At 46.4% G+C, this 12,500-nt stretch overlaps 1 protein-coding gene across 2 annotated transcripts in view; it reads right to left on the bottom strand.

Moving 5' to 3' along the window:
* The window catches only part of LOC308363112 (neuropilin-2-like), a gene marked incomplete at its 3' end in the record, with an annotated part of 67,797 nt that overhangs the window by 10,175 nt on the left and 45,122 nt on the right, over positions 1-12,500 (bottom strand). For both annotated transcript variants that reach the window (XM_080835887.1, XM_080835888.1), the window contains exons 9-12: positions 11,509-11,861; positions 10,989-11,133; positions 5,449-5,526; positions 3,949-4,104 (exon numbers count right to left, since the gene is read on the bottom strand). In XM_080835887.1, coding sequence (XP_080692013.1) covers positions 3,949-4,104; positions 5,449-5,526; positions 10,989-11,133; positions 11,509-11,861 — 732 coding nt within the window. The remainder of the gene's footprint in view (positions 1-3,948; positions 4,105-5,448; positions 5,527-10,988; positions 11,134-11,508; positions 11,862-12,500) is intronic.

The raw sequence follows: 12,500 nt of genomic DNA, 5'->3' as shown, positions 1-12,500 counted from the left end.
CAACAGTCACCCAAATTTTAATCAGCTCCTTTGGAATCAATCATGTGGAATGCATTATTTTAAAATGAGCAAATTCACAATGTTTCTTATATTGGTTTAGAATATTCTGGAATCCCCTTTCCACCCCCTTTAGCTCAAAAACGTAACTGACTGGCCAGCACACACAACAGGATACAGATGCCTTGTCCAAAAGCATGGCTTGAGGGGGACAAACAAGGCCTCAGGCTTCTTCAAAGAGGACTTTGTGTCTGTCAACTCTTTCCTTTTCCACAAGTGAAAAAGGAAAAACAAAAACAACCGGCTTAGATGCAACGTGCTCGTGTCAGCCGGAGTTGTTTACAGCGACAGTTGCTTAGTTTGTAAATTGGCCCTGGGATTTCTCCTCAGCCCCATTAAGGCGGTGGAGGAGACTGCAGCTTTGAGGAGGCAGTCGGCTGGAGCAGGTTTTGTCTGTGAGATAACTAGCCCCACCGGGCCCCCGTACACCATCAACGAATATGCTGATTAAATCACCTGTCTCTCAGTGTGTGACGGTGTGGACCAAAGTGTGTAAATGTGTGTGTGGGGGAGGGGGAGAGAGAGAGAGAGAGAGAGAGAGAGAGAGAAATTGCTTTGTAAAGGAAGAAGTTCTTGGCTAACCTCCTTTTCAAATGAACGACAATACAATTAGCATTAAAAGAACTGTGCATGTGGATGAGACAGCTTTTGTCCCAGCAAAGCTATTGTGTTCAAATGTCAGACTAGAGTTTTAGTAAGAATAATAAGCACTGATACAATTATAAGATGATGAAACTTTAATGAGGATGCAGTAACATCCTGTTTTGCTTGTTGTTGTATTGTTTCTTTAATATACTTTGATTAATTCTCTGATCAAAAATGAAGCCACACCTTCCTGAGTGAGTAGCAGTGATCATGATGAATCACCTTTGAAAATAACATTTCAGCAGCTCTGAGAAGAATACAGGGAGAGCAACATCTGCCTTGCAGATGACATTTTAACTCTCTGGCAGGCCAATGGTGTTATAAGATGGAAAGGTGTGTGTGTGTGTGTTTGTGTGTGTGTGTGTGTGTGTTTGTGTGTGCGTGTGTGCGTGTGTGTGTTAGAGAGAGGGAGAGAGAGGAAGGGAGAGAAAGAAAAAGGGAGATAGTTTTTGCACCCACTGGGAATTCTGACAGGGTGTCCACAAGCTCTTCCCAACACATGTGCTTGATGCACCATCCAAGCTGTCTGCCCTTGCTGTGTACGTGTGTGTGTGTGTGTGTGTGTGTGTGTGTGTGTGTGTGTGTGTGTGTGTTTGTGTGTGTGTGTATGTGTGTGTGTGTGTGTGTGTGTGTGTGTACAGCTCACCCTAGCTCACCCAGCCATGCCATAAACCACACGTTGCCACCACGAACTCAAGTCAAGCACCACCCATCATTCCCCCTTAACGATCTCCTAATGCCAGCACCGGCATCCTGCCAGTTGCCATTAAGAATCTGAGGAGATCCCAGTGTCTGATTGGTCAGCTCCCCTGGCACTCTCTTACACCCCTCCTTCTCCTCCTCCTCCTCCCCCTCCTACCCCCTGGCACTTGGCGGTTCGCTCGGCAGACGGGAGCGTAAACGAGCGCAAACGAGCCCTTCGCTTCCTGTGTGCTTTGATAAGCTGGTCATACATTATTAATCCATTTTCACAGCCTCCTGCTGGAGCAGGAATGTGACAGGGAGAGGGAGAGAGCGAGAGAGAGAAAGAGAGGCGGTGAGAGAGGATGAGATGGTGAGATGCACAGTGGGAGAGGAGCGAGATGGAGAGATAGTCACTGAACGAAAACAACAAATGATGGAGAGAGGGGAAGACGAAAGAGAGATACACAACAGAAGAGAGGGAACAGACGAAACACGAAAAGACAAAAAGAGATGCTGCTAGAAAGGGAATGAATAAATGGGGCGAGCCAGATTGAGAGAGACTGAAGGCACAAACTTAACAGAGTAAAGAGTGTGTGGGCAAAAGCAACCCCTTTGCACTCAAACCCTTTCACCCATCTCCTCACAGGCACAGGTGTACACACTACCTTTCCTTCCTTACTTTCTAGAAACATCTTAATGTGTGACACCTGGGGTCAACTACGATCTGGACCGAGCTCAAGAGAGACAGAGAGTAGCCTGCAGTGCTGCGAGCGATAGAGTCAGTCCCCTGTGGTGAAGGGGAATCTTTGAACTCTGACTCCACTGGCTCGGATGTGAGATTCCGCTCAAGTACCTCTGAATGCGAGATAAATCCCATGACGCCCTCCCAGACGTTTCCATGGGTTGTTAAATCTTCCCGGGAACGTGTTTAAAATCCATTAAAATCAATGAATTTTAAACAGGGTAAGGATAACAATCCCTTTACCCTGAGTGTGGAAAAAGGGAGTAATATCATAAACCTAGCTCACCCCACCCCCTCGATCTCTTCAAGAAGGTTTTAAGTACACAGAAGTCTACTTAGGATGCGAAAACCTGCCTGCAAGGTAGTGGAGCACTCTGGAATGCCCTGCGGGGAATTTCGCTTTTCCAGAAGAATCCGCAGCTCTGAAACCAATTAGATCCTTTGCATTAACCCTTTCCTTGTTCACTTCAAAAGGGCCCGGATTGTTCCCTTGTGATGTTGAAAACTAAATTACATTCAGCCAAGCTGAAATGAAATGCATTAAGAAGTACTAGATTTGTCTAAAGCAGATCGATTTGAATAATCACCCAATTAAGTATATTTCAACCATGACTGAAACCAAGCTATACTTAAATATATATAAAAAAAAAGAATTCAAATTCTAATTCTACTTCTAATTTATCTCCTCAGGTACAAAGACTTAACAACTCCTTTGCCTGCCTTCTGGGCTGCCTAGCTCAGGTATACAGACACAGCTTTGGAGTAACACTCATCCTTAAAAGTGACGGAATGAAAATAACAGCATGGGTGGAAACACCACGGGAGGAAAGAAAGTGCAAGACCTTGACAAAAGTCGCCAAAAAGCTTGTGACAGAGTGGAGGAGAGGAGAAGAGAGGTATGGCAGAGTGGAGGAGAGGAGAAGAGAGGAAAGGCAGAGTGGAGGAGAGGAAAAGAGAGGAAAGGCAGAGTGGAGGAGAGGAGAGGAGAAGAGAGGAAAGGCATGCCAAGCGTTCCGACATGTGGAGAGCAGACCACAAAGGCACGGAGGGAGGGAGAGAAGGATAGGACGGATGGATGGATGTATTGGTGCAGGGGGCAGAGAGCTCGCACAAACAACGTGTCACCAGAAGAGGACAGCCACATAATCAGCCATAATCCGTCTCAGAAGGAGCTGCCCCAGGCTGTGTGTGTGTCTGTGTGTGTGTGTGCATATGTGTGTGTCGGGGGGGGATGCTTAAGTGCACACTCTGCCTCGGACTTTGTGGTCTTCAAATGGTTCCACATGGAACCTCACATTTGTTTTTCATGCTTCCAGCAAGGCTGTCAACGGATGCAAATACAGGATGGGTCTCCTAAAGCAACACACATGGTTGCAGGCATGGGGTTGGCATGGGGTTGGATTATATAACCGAGAGCAGCAAAACTAAATTCTGTATGTATATGAGTGTAAATTAATGTTTTCATGTGTTTACAATCCGGCTATTTTATGTAGATGAACCCCAGAAAGGCATTAGTTCTTTGGGCTTTTGTCTGTTCACCTATGCATGTTTGTATGGGTGTGTGATATGGGTACTCACTGACCCAAAACTACTACTCTTACTTTCATTGGGAATGGCATAAGTGTGTATGTGTTTGTCTGTGTGTGTGTCTAGGTCTTGGGCTTTGTCATGATGCGTATGTATGTGTGTGTGATATGTGTGTGTGTGTGTGTGTATGTGTGTGTGTGGGGGGGGTGGGGGGTCTATATTTGTGTGTGCATTTGCATGTGTGTGTGTGGGAGGTTGTGTGTGTTTGTGTAGGTGTGTAGCAGGAGACTCACTGTTGGAGCCCAAGGCTGGGTCCTGGCCGGGTCCGGTGGTTCTGTTGGAGCTCTGCAGGGCCCAGACGAGACTAGAGGCCGGGTCGAGAGTCCACCCACACAACCCCTGCTCAAAGTCACACACTCCCTCCTGAGACGATTGAGGAATGCTGGGGGCTAAAGTGAGGATGGTGAGAAAAAGAGAGAGTGAGAGAAGGAGAAAGAAAGGAAGAGAGACAGAGAGCAAATGGTTATGACAGAAGATCATTTAGTTCTTTTTTACTTCAGCTGCATAATTTCTGGTGTAATTAATCTTCTATACAGTGAGAGCAAACTGTCAAGTCATTGGGCCTGGCATTACAGATGAGAAAGAGAGCGAGCGAGAGATGAAAGCCAAAGAAAGGCAGATGTACGTGTAGAGCTAGAGACAGCAAGACAGAGTTCACCCTAGGGTACCATGTTTCACCATTACATATTCATAGGCATACTTATCCTCCATACTCCATCACAGGTCAAGTTCATGAGGGCATAGCACTAAGTTTCGCCTAGCCTAGCCTTCATCGATAACAAGGAACTACTACACTTCACACACACACACACACACACACACACACACACACACACACACACACACACACACACACACACACACACACACACACACACACACACACACACACACACACACACACACACACACACACACATACATACATACACACATACAGAGTATATGTATGTACTCTGAGCGCAGCCGTAGGAGCCAGGAACTGACGATTAGCATGGATCCTGCACAGCCGCTGTTGCTCAAAGGCAGTCAGTTGGAGATGGATATCGATTAGCTAGCGGAGCATCCATCAGCGCTGTGCTTACTCTCACAGACGCACTAACCGGCTAACCGCTCCAGGCAGCTGGATCAATGGCCCCCCAGGGAGGCAGAGACAGAGTGAGCTGAGCTGTCCAGACACCTGGGTTTAGGATTACAGCCAAAAGGGTCCGCACCCACACCAGCAGGCTAGCGCTTGCACACCTAGCGTAGCCTACAGGAGGACTAAATATATCCTGGCATCTTCATTTCCACATGTAGCCTCATATGTCTGGTGTAGCTCAAGACAGGGCTGTGCTAATCTTCACATTGATTAAAACAAGTGAATCCAATTCTCCTGGTTTCAGGGACAGTAGCTTATGTTAACATTCTTCCTGCACGGATAGAACTCTTGTTTTGCATTTTGGCTGAAGCAAAAATATTACCACATCCGAGATCCGCAATGCCATAATGTGGAAGAAGCGTTCCCCTCATGCTTCTTTATCAGCATAATAATACAAAAGCGAGTGCAGATTAGGAAAAAAAGGGGAGGGGAGACTAACAGGATGCTTCAGAGACAGACAGACCTTGGAACTCAGACATCCAAAAGCCTTGAGAAAAATAGGTAGAGGCAGAGGAAATAAGGACTGAGTGAAAAAGAGATAGCATCGCGGCTGAGTGTGATGGGAGCCGGGTCATATCCTCCTCAGTCTTACCTGTGCTGAAAGGCTCACTGGCGTTGGGCTGCGTTGGGGCGGGGGTGGGGGTCGTGCTCTCGGGAACCGTGCTGGTTTCTGTGGAGAGAAAAGAGATAGGATAAGTTATGATAAATGTGTGTGTGTGTGTGTGTGTGTGTGTGAGAGAGAGTGAGAGGAAGAGTGTGTGTGTGTGTGAATGTACAAAAAGGGTGCGGAAAATAGAGGGAGAGCATATGTTTCTCATTGAGTGTGAGAATGATGGAGAGGAAAGGGATTCTCTGAGTGTGTGTGAGTGCTTGCGTATACAGGAAAGAGTAAAAGGAAAGAGCGAGTGTGTGTGCGTGCGTGCGTGTGTGTGTGTGTGTATGGTGTGTTTGTTTATAAGCCTTTTATAAGGGCCTTGACGGATGATGTTTCAAGGTAGTGCAGTGCACTGGCAGGCTGGCTGCCCTGACATCCGGCAGAGTTATTTGTCACGCTAGTGCGCACCAGGGAGGAGGGAGCCTTGGCATACAGAATACAGAACAAACATGTGATCACACACACGAACACACACACACACACACACACACACACACACACACACACACACACACACACACACACACACACACACACACACACACACAGATACAGATACAGTCAACATAAACATTCATACACTCCCATACATAAGGCATATAAAATCATTATACACTGCATACACATGCATGCACCCCCCCCCCCCCCCACACACACACACACACACACCCACACACACAGGGTTCGCAGAAGCTCCTGACCAACACAAATCACTTTTCTGTGAGGTGTGAGTAGACAGCCATAACTCTCCCTCCATAGAGAGAGTGAGAATAAGCGAAAAGAGGAAGAGAGTTGGAGAGATAGAGAGGGGGAACCACTGCAGATAGGGGGTAGATAAACGTGTGCAATCTCACAGCTTTAACAACAACCTTGCAAAAACACAGATCACCATATCTCCTCATCTGAAAATTGTGTAGAGCCAGTATAATGCAAACACCACAACATGTTTCACAAGTATAAAATACAGGAAAACAGAGCTTCTACAGATCAATTTACTAAAACGGTCTAAATAAAACATTACATTCTATATGAAATGGAAATTCAACTACATTGCTTTGCCTTATCTATTTATATACAGAATAGGTATTTTGTATTGGTAGGATGCTGTGCTTCTGTGAAGGGAGAAATACACTGAACAGGGCCAATGGATTCTAAGTAATACGGGCATGTTTCATGAAAGAGAGGAGACATGTCTGTGATATTTGTCATATGAAGCATGCTAATGCCACGGCCTCAGGTGATGCTATTAGCAACCTAATAAGGCTTTGCTCTTTGCTCTCGGTTTTCCTCTCATCCTTTTTTCTCTATTCTTTCTATCGCTGTCTCTTTTTCTCGCTCTGTCCGTTGTTTTCTCTGTTTCACGGCTTAATTGGTTAAGGCAGAAATTGTCCGTGTCAAACACATGGACACACACAAAGGCACATATGTTAAGAGACAGGCACACACACACACACACACACACACACACTGATGCACTAACAGAACACATACACATTCACAAACATATAGCGAAGGCACACACAGAGACACACACGCTCTCCACTTAAAATGCTGCATGCTTAAAGGTCAGCTCTTGTCACGGTGTAATGATGGTGACCTTTCTGTGTAGTGACGGCGGTGTCAGAGGTATGGACAGAACAGAGAGAAGCAACAATGTGACCGAGCGCCTGCCTTGCAGCGTGCTGCTGCTCAAGTGTAGGTATGTGTAAGTGTGTGTGTGTGTGTGTGTTGAATAAGAATGAATAAGTGAGAGAAAGTCAGACAGAGGTGGGGGGCATTTGTGTTTAGCTAGGAAAAGAGTCACAAACCACATAGAGAGACTGGTATGGAGGAGGTGTAGGTGAGAGTAAAGAAATCAGCAGTATACAAGAAAAAAAAACAGCATACAAACATCACAAAAGAACACCAACCACTGACCCTGATTCAGCTTTCAAGGACATGACTCCCACCAACCGTTTCCTGGGAACTCCCTAACTGAGGCCAGTCTAAGCTTCTACCTCTTCTTCACCCCTTCCCCTTTCTCTACCATCACCTCATCCAATCTCTTTTCTCTCTTGCTTTTTTCAATCCACTCACTTAACCTCACCTCCTTTACTCCTGCCATTTATCCCTTCTTTTCCTTATTCCCTCTCTCCCTCCCTCACAGCCCCTTCCTGCAGCGGCGACCAGCCATTTCTCTCAAAAGAGCCTGACACAGCAATATCTGAACGACAAGGAGGAGGGGAAAAAAACTTCAATTATGGAGAAAGCCTCCCTACAAATCTCAGGCTGCCAAGAAAGAGCTTGGTGCTGCCACCGGAGAGTGCAAAGAATGCTGGGTAATAGAAGGAAGGATCCGGAAGGCATCGGCCCAAAGAAAGCTAGGGGGGGATTTGTGAGATCATTACCTTAGTGCAGTAACACAGAGATACATACACCACAGGCTGACACACAATTACACACACACACACACACACAAACACACACACACACACACACACACTCTCACACACACACACACACATGCACATGCACACACAAACAAAAGCACCCACAAATACAAGGACAAACAACATAAATACATGCACACACACACACACACACACACACACACACACTGATAGCTCAGAAGCAATATCTAATCACAGGATTTCTGCCTCTGAAATGAGTGCGGCACAGCAGCAGGTGACGTGTTTTCGTACAGTCTCCCGCCAATTACACCCTCAGACTTTCATTAATCTGCGGGGGAAGATGCGATCTGATGACGACCTAATGCAGATGAGATGTTTATCACACACACAGTGGGAGTCTGGCTGAGCCCATCCACACAGACAAGAGGACTCTCAGATACACGAGAGAAAGAAAAGAAAAGAACGATGGAATGGAAGAGGTAGAGAGGGCGAGTGACAGACTGACTGAGGATGTGAAAAAGAGAATAAATGAGAGAGAAATAAATAAATGAGAGTGAGAGAGAGAGAGAAATAAAGGTCTATAATAGAGGCTGTGAATTCAGGAAAGAGGAATCGAGGAAGGAAGAAATGGATGACCAAGTGAATGAGGGAGTGAGTGAACGAGTGAGTGAATGAGTGAGTGAATGAGTGAGTTAGCGAGTGAGTAAACGAGTGAGTGAACGAGTGAGTAAACAAGTGAGTTAACGAATGAGTGAACGAGTGAGTAAGTGACTGAGCAAAGAAGAAGTGAATGTCCTTCTGAGTGAATCAGACTACATGATCTGAGGGAGGAGTAAGGCGAGCCATCAGGAAACAGACAGCTCCCTATCGGGGGCACTGATGAGATCATACAGTACCAATGCAGCCATTCCCTCTGACACACAGACATGGAAAAGCTGTCAGGATGGCTTAGCACAAGGGGGCAAAAGGGGCAGGATCATGATGAGAAACAGAGAAAGATGGAAAGAAAAAATAGACAGCAAAAGAGACTGAGGGAGATAGAAAGAGAGAGCAAAATATTTCCATAGACTGGACACTCCCCTTAGTCAAGGAGTGGAAACAGACAGAGATTAACAGAACCATGTGTGCGAGTGAGTGACTACAGAGGGATAGAGAAGGAAAGAGGGAAGAAGAAAAAAAGAGAGAGATGATTGAATTTCAAAGGGGCCGGGGTCCAGGCTGAAGCTCACCATGCTACCAAACTAAAGAACATCCTGTAAGAAAGTTATATTCAATCAGACATTCAGAACAACGGCCACAGTCTACAGAGAGGAAAAGGAGAGAGGGGCGAGTTGCAGCTGCCCAGTGGCGTTGGCACACACACACACACTCTTACACACACACACACACACAGGAAAAACAATAAAATAATAGTATTTTTCCCAAATTTGTTTGAGTGTACGTGTTTGAGTCTATGTGTGTGTGTGTGTGTGTGTGTGTGTGTGTGTGTGTGTGTGTGTGTGTGTGTGTGTGTGTGTGTGTGTGTGTGTGTGTGTTGTGTGTGTGTGTGTGTGTGTGTGTGTGTGTGTGTGTGTGTGTGTGTGTGTGTGTGTGTGTGTGTGTGTGTGTGTGTGTGTGTGTGTGTGTGTGTGTGTTCGTGTGTGTGAACACAAGAGTTCACTGAAGCTGTTTACAGTTTATTTATTTTTGAATGCTGGCTGTTTGAGTGTCTGGGCGATGTGGGAAAGGTTTCTCAGGCACACACACATACAATCACACACACACACACACACACACACACACACACACACACACACGTTAGTGTAAGGCTGACGTGTTCCCCTGAATATTTCATCCTCTCGCTCTCATGTGAAGCTATTAATGGACGGATGGAAGAATCACACACACACACACACGCGCGCCTGATGATGTCACCGCATGACTCTACGGTGAAAACACACCATGTCTGAACACTGTCCTCCCCAAGCGAGCCCTCTTCTGAGACATACACACACACACACACACCACAACACAACCGATTATAATAAACCTCTCCCACATCTGACCAAGACTGAATACCAGTGAACATAGCAGCTTGGGGATCTGAGAACTACATAATGTGTGTGTATGTGTGCATGTAGGTATGTATGTGATGTAATTATGTGTGAGCATTTATATCTCTGACTTCATCTAGCTGTCGTTAGTTAAAACCAGTAGGACATCTGCACCCAACAATATTTATATCCTTTTGTTAATTCCTTACATGTGGATACAAATAAAGATAGAAAAAGGGAGTGTGGGTGTGTTTATATATAGTGTGGTGTGTGTGTGTGTGTGTGTGTGTGTGTGTGTGTGTGTGTGTGTGTATGTTCCCATGTTGAGCGCTGTGGTTGTGGGTATCCTGTGTTGTGTCCGTTGAGAGACCAGCTGTGTGAAGATGGGAGATCGGGAGAATGAGAGGCCAGTATGCACTACACATCTGGCTCCAAGACCATTGTGCACACACACAGACACACACACACACACACACACACACACACACACACACACACACACACATACACATACACACACACACTTGGCGTGCGCACACACGCACAGACACACACACACACACACACACACACACACACACACACACACACAAACACACACACAAACACAACATCTACTGGCTCCCATAGTTTTGTAGACGATCTTGTTACTCTCTCTGAGGACCCTTTTTCCTCTACCATGAAGGCACTTTTTCACTGTTTCATCTCTCTCTCTCTCCTTTTTTCATCATCCCTCTCTTTTATCTCTCTCCATCTGTACCCTAACTTTTCATCCTGCTTTCTTCAGCCTTGCTGCTTCAGGTAGTGCTGGCACAGATAGAAAACATGTGTGTGTGTGTGTGTGTGTGTGTGTGTGTGTGTGTATGGGGGGTTGATGAGCCACAGTAAAGGCAGACGCCTGTAAGGTTGTGCAAACATTTGAAAGTACTTTAGCAGTGTTGGAGGAGGGAATCAAGAGATCAAGAGAGAGTGTGTGCTTGATATACATATGTATGCAGAGTGTAGCATGTGGTGTGTGTGTGTGTGTTTGTGTGTTTGTATGTGTGTGGCTCACCTGGAAGACTGCATCCCAGCACTTCCATCCTCATTCCGATCCCAGCGGGAGACCAGCGCTCTGGATAAACCCGGAGAAACTGCGCTGGAATCTCCTCGAAGCGCCGCAGCTCCGGAGTGTCATAGTGTGTGTTCCCCTCAAACACCTGTGAAAGAGATGACAACATGTGATTAGTTTCACTGACTCATACACACTAACACACGCACGCACGCGCACACACACACACACACACACACACACACACACACACACACACACACACACACACACACACCTGCATTGTATATCTGCTATTTGCCATCAATGTTTTAGAAAATGGACACTTTGAGAAGGAAGATTACAAGGCGACTGCAACAACTTACAACTAGGGAGTCTCAAAGGAACTGTACTTGAATCTGGGAATGTTCACACACACACACACACACACACACACAGGGAGAGATAGAGAGAGAGAGAGAAAGAAAGAGAAAGAAAAATAGAGAAAGCTAGAGAGAGAGAGAGAGAGAGAGGGAGATGTCACCTTTGGCATGCTCGTCTTCGTGTCCATAATCCAGTTCCAGTCGTTCCCATTGAGGCTGTGTGCCAGCCGGTACTTCCTCACAAAGGCCCGGTTATCAGCGCTGGTCCCCCCACTCTCCTGGCTCCTGGCCCCCTGGGTGATGATGCCCCGCACCACCTTCACCAGGCCCAGGTCCACCTGCAGCCACTCCTCCCCAGCCAGGGGCTGCGTGGGATGGGGGAACCAACCCGACCTGCTGGCCACCAGCCGCGCAGCGCTGGGGATCCAGTGGAGCTCGCGCGATGAGGAGGCAGAGATCTGGGAGTCGGGGAGATGGCCGGAGAGCATGCCCTGCAGCTCAGAACATGGAGCGTCTGAGGAGAAGAGAGAGAGGGGGAGAGAGAGAGAGAGAAAGGGGGGGATGAAGAGGAGAAAGAAATATGAATGACATTGGAAGGGTACAATTACAACTGATGAAATATAATGAGGAAATATTTCAGCACATCTACCAGCACTCTTCAATCCGTCAAAGACTAATCCAAAAACATGTACCGTAAATAGCTGTGATAACTTATCAACACACACACATACACCTCCTTAACAGGATCAATAATAATTCAGCTCTAGCTTTCTGGCTTAGCAATCATCATCTCGCAGAGGGAGGCTTTGTGACGCAGGAAAGGTGAAGAGAGAGGAGACACATGGCAACGCAGATATTGATGGTAGAGGTAGTGAGAGAGGGCAAATGGGGCACTGAACTTCAGATGGACTGACGTGTTAAGGGTGCAGAAATCAATGTTGCATTAGGTTATGTCACCGTATATGCGCATCGTGTAAATAATGAATCCATGGGAAAAGCAAAAAACCGTGTGCATACCCAGGGTGTGTGAGTCTGCGCATCTGCGTGTGTGTGTGTGTGTGTGTGTGTGTGTGTGTGTCTGTGTATGTGTGTGTGTGTATGTGTCTGTATGTACTGTATGGGAGTGAGTGTATCTTTGTATTTGTGCATACTT

This window comes from Sprattus sprattus (genome assembly GCF_963457725.1).
Source record: "Sprattus sprattus genome assembly, chromosome: 3".
Taxonomy (NCBI): domain Eukaryota; kingdom Metazoa; phylum Chordata; class Actinopteri; order Clupeiformes; family Clupeidae; genus Sprattus; species Sprattus sprattus.
This window is presented reverse-complemented; position numbering and strand designations above follow the sequence as displayed.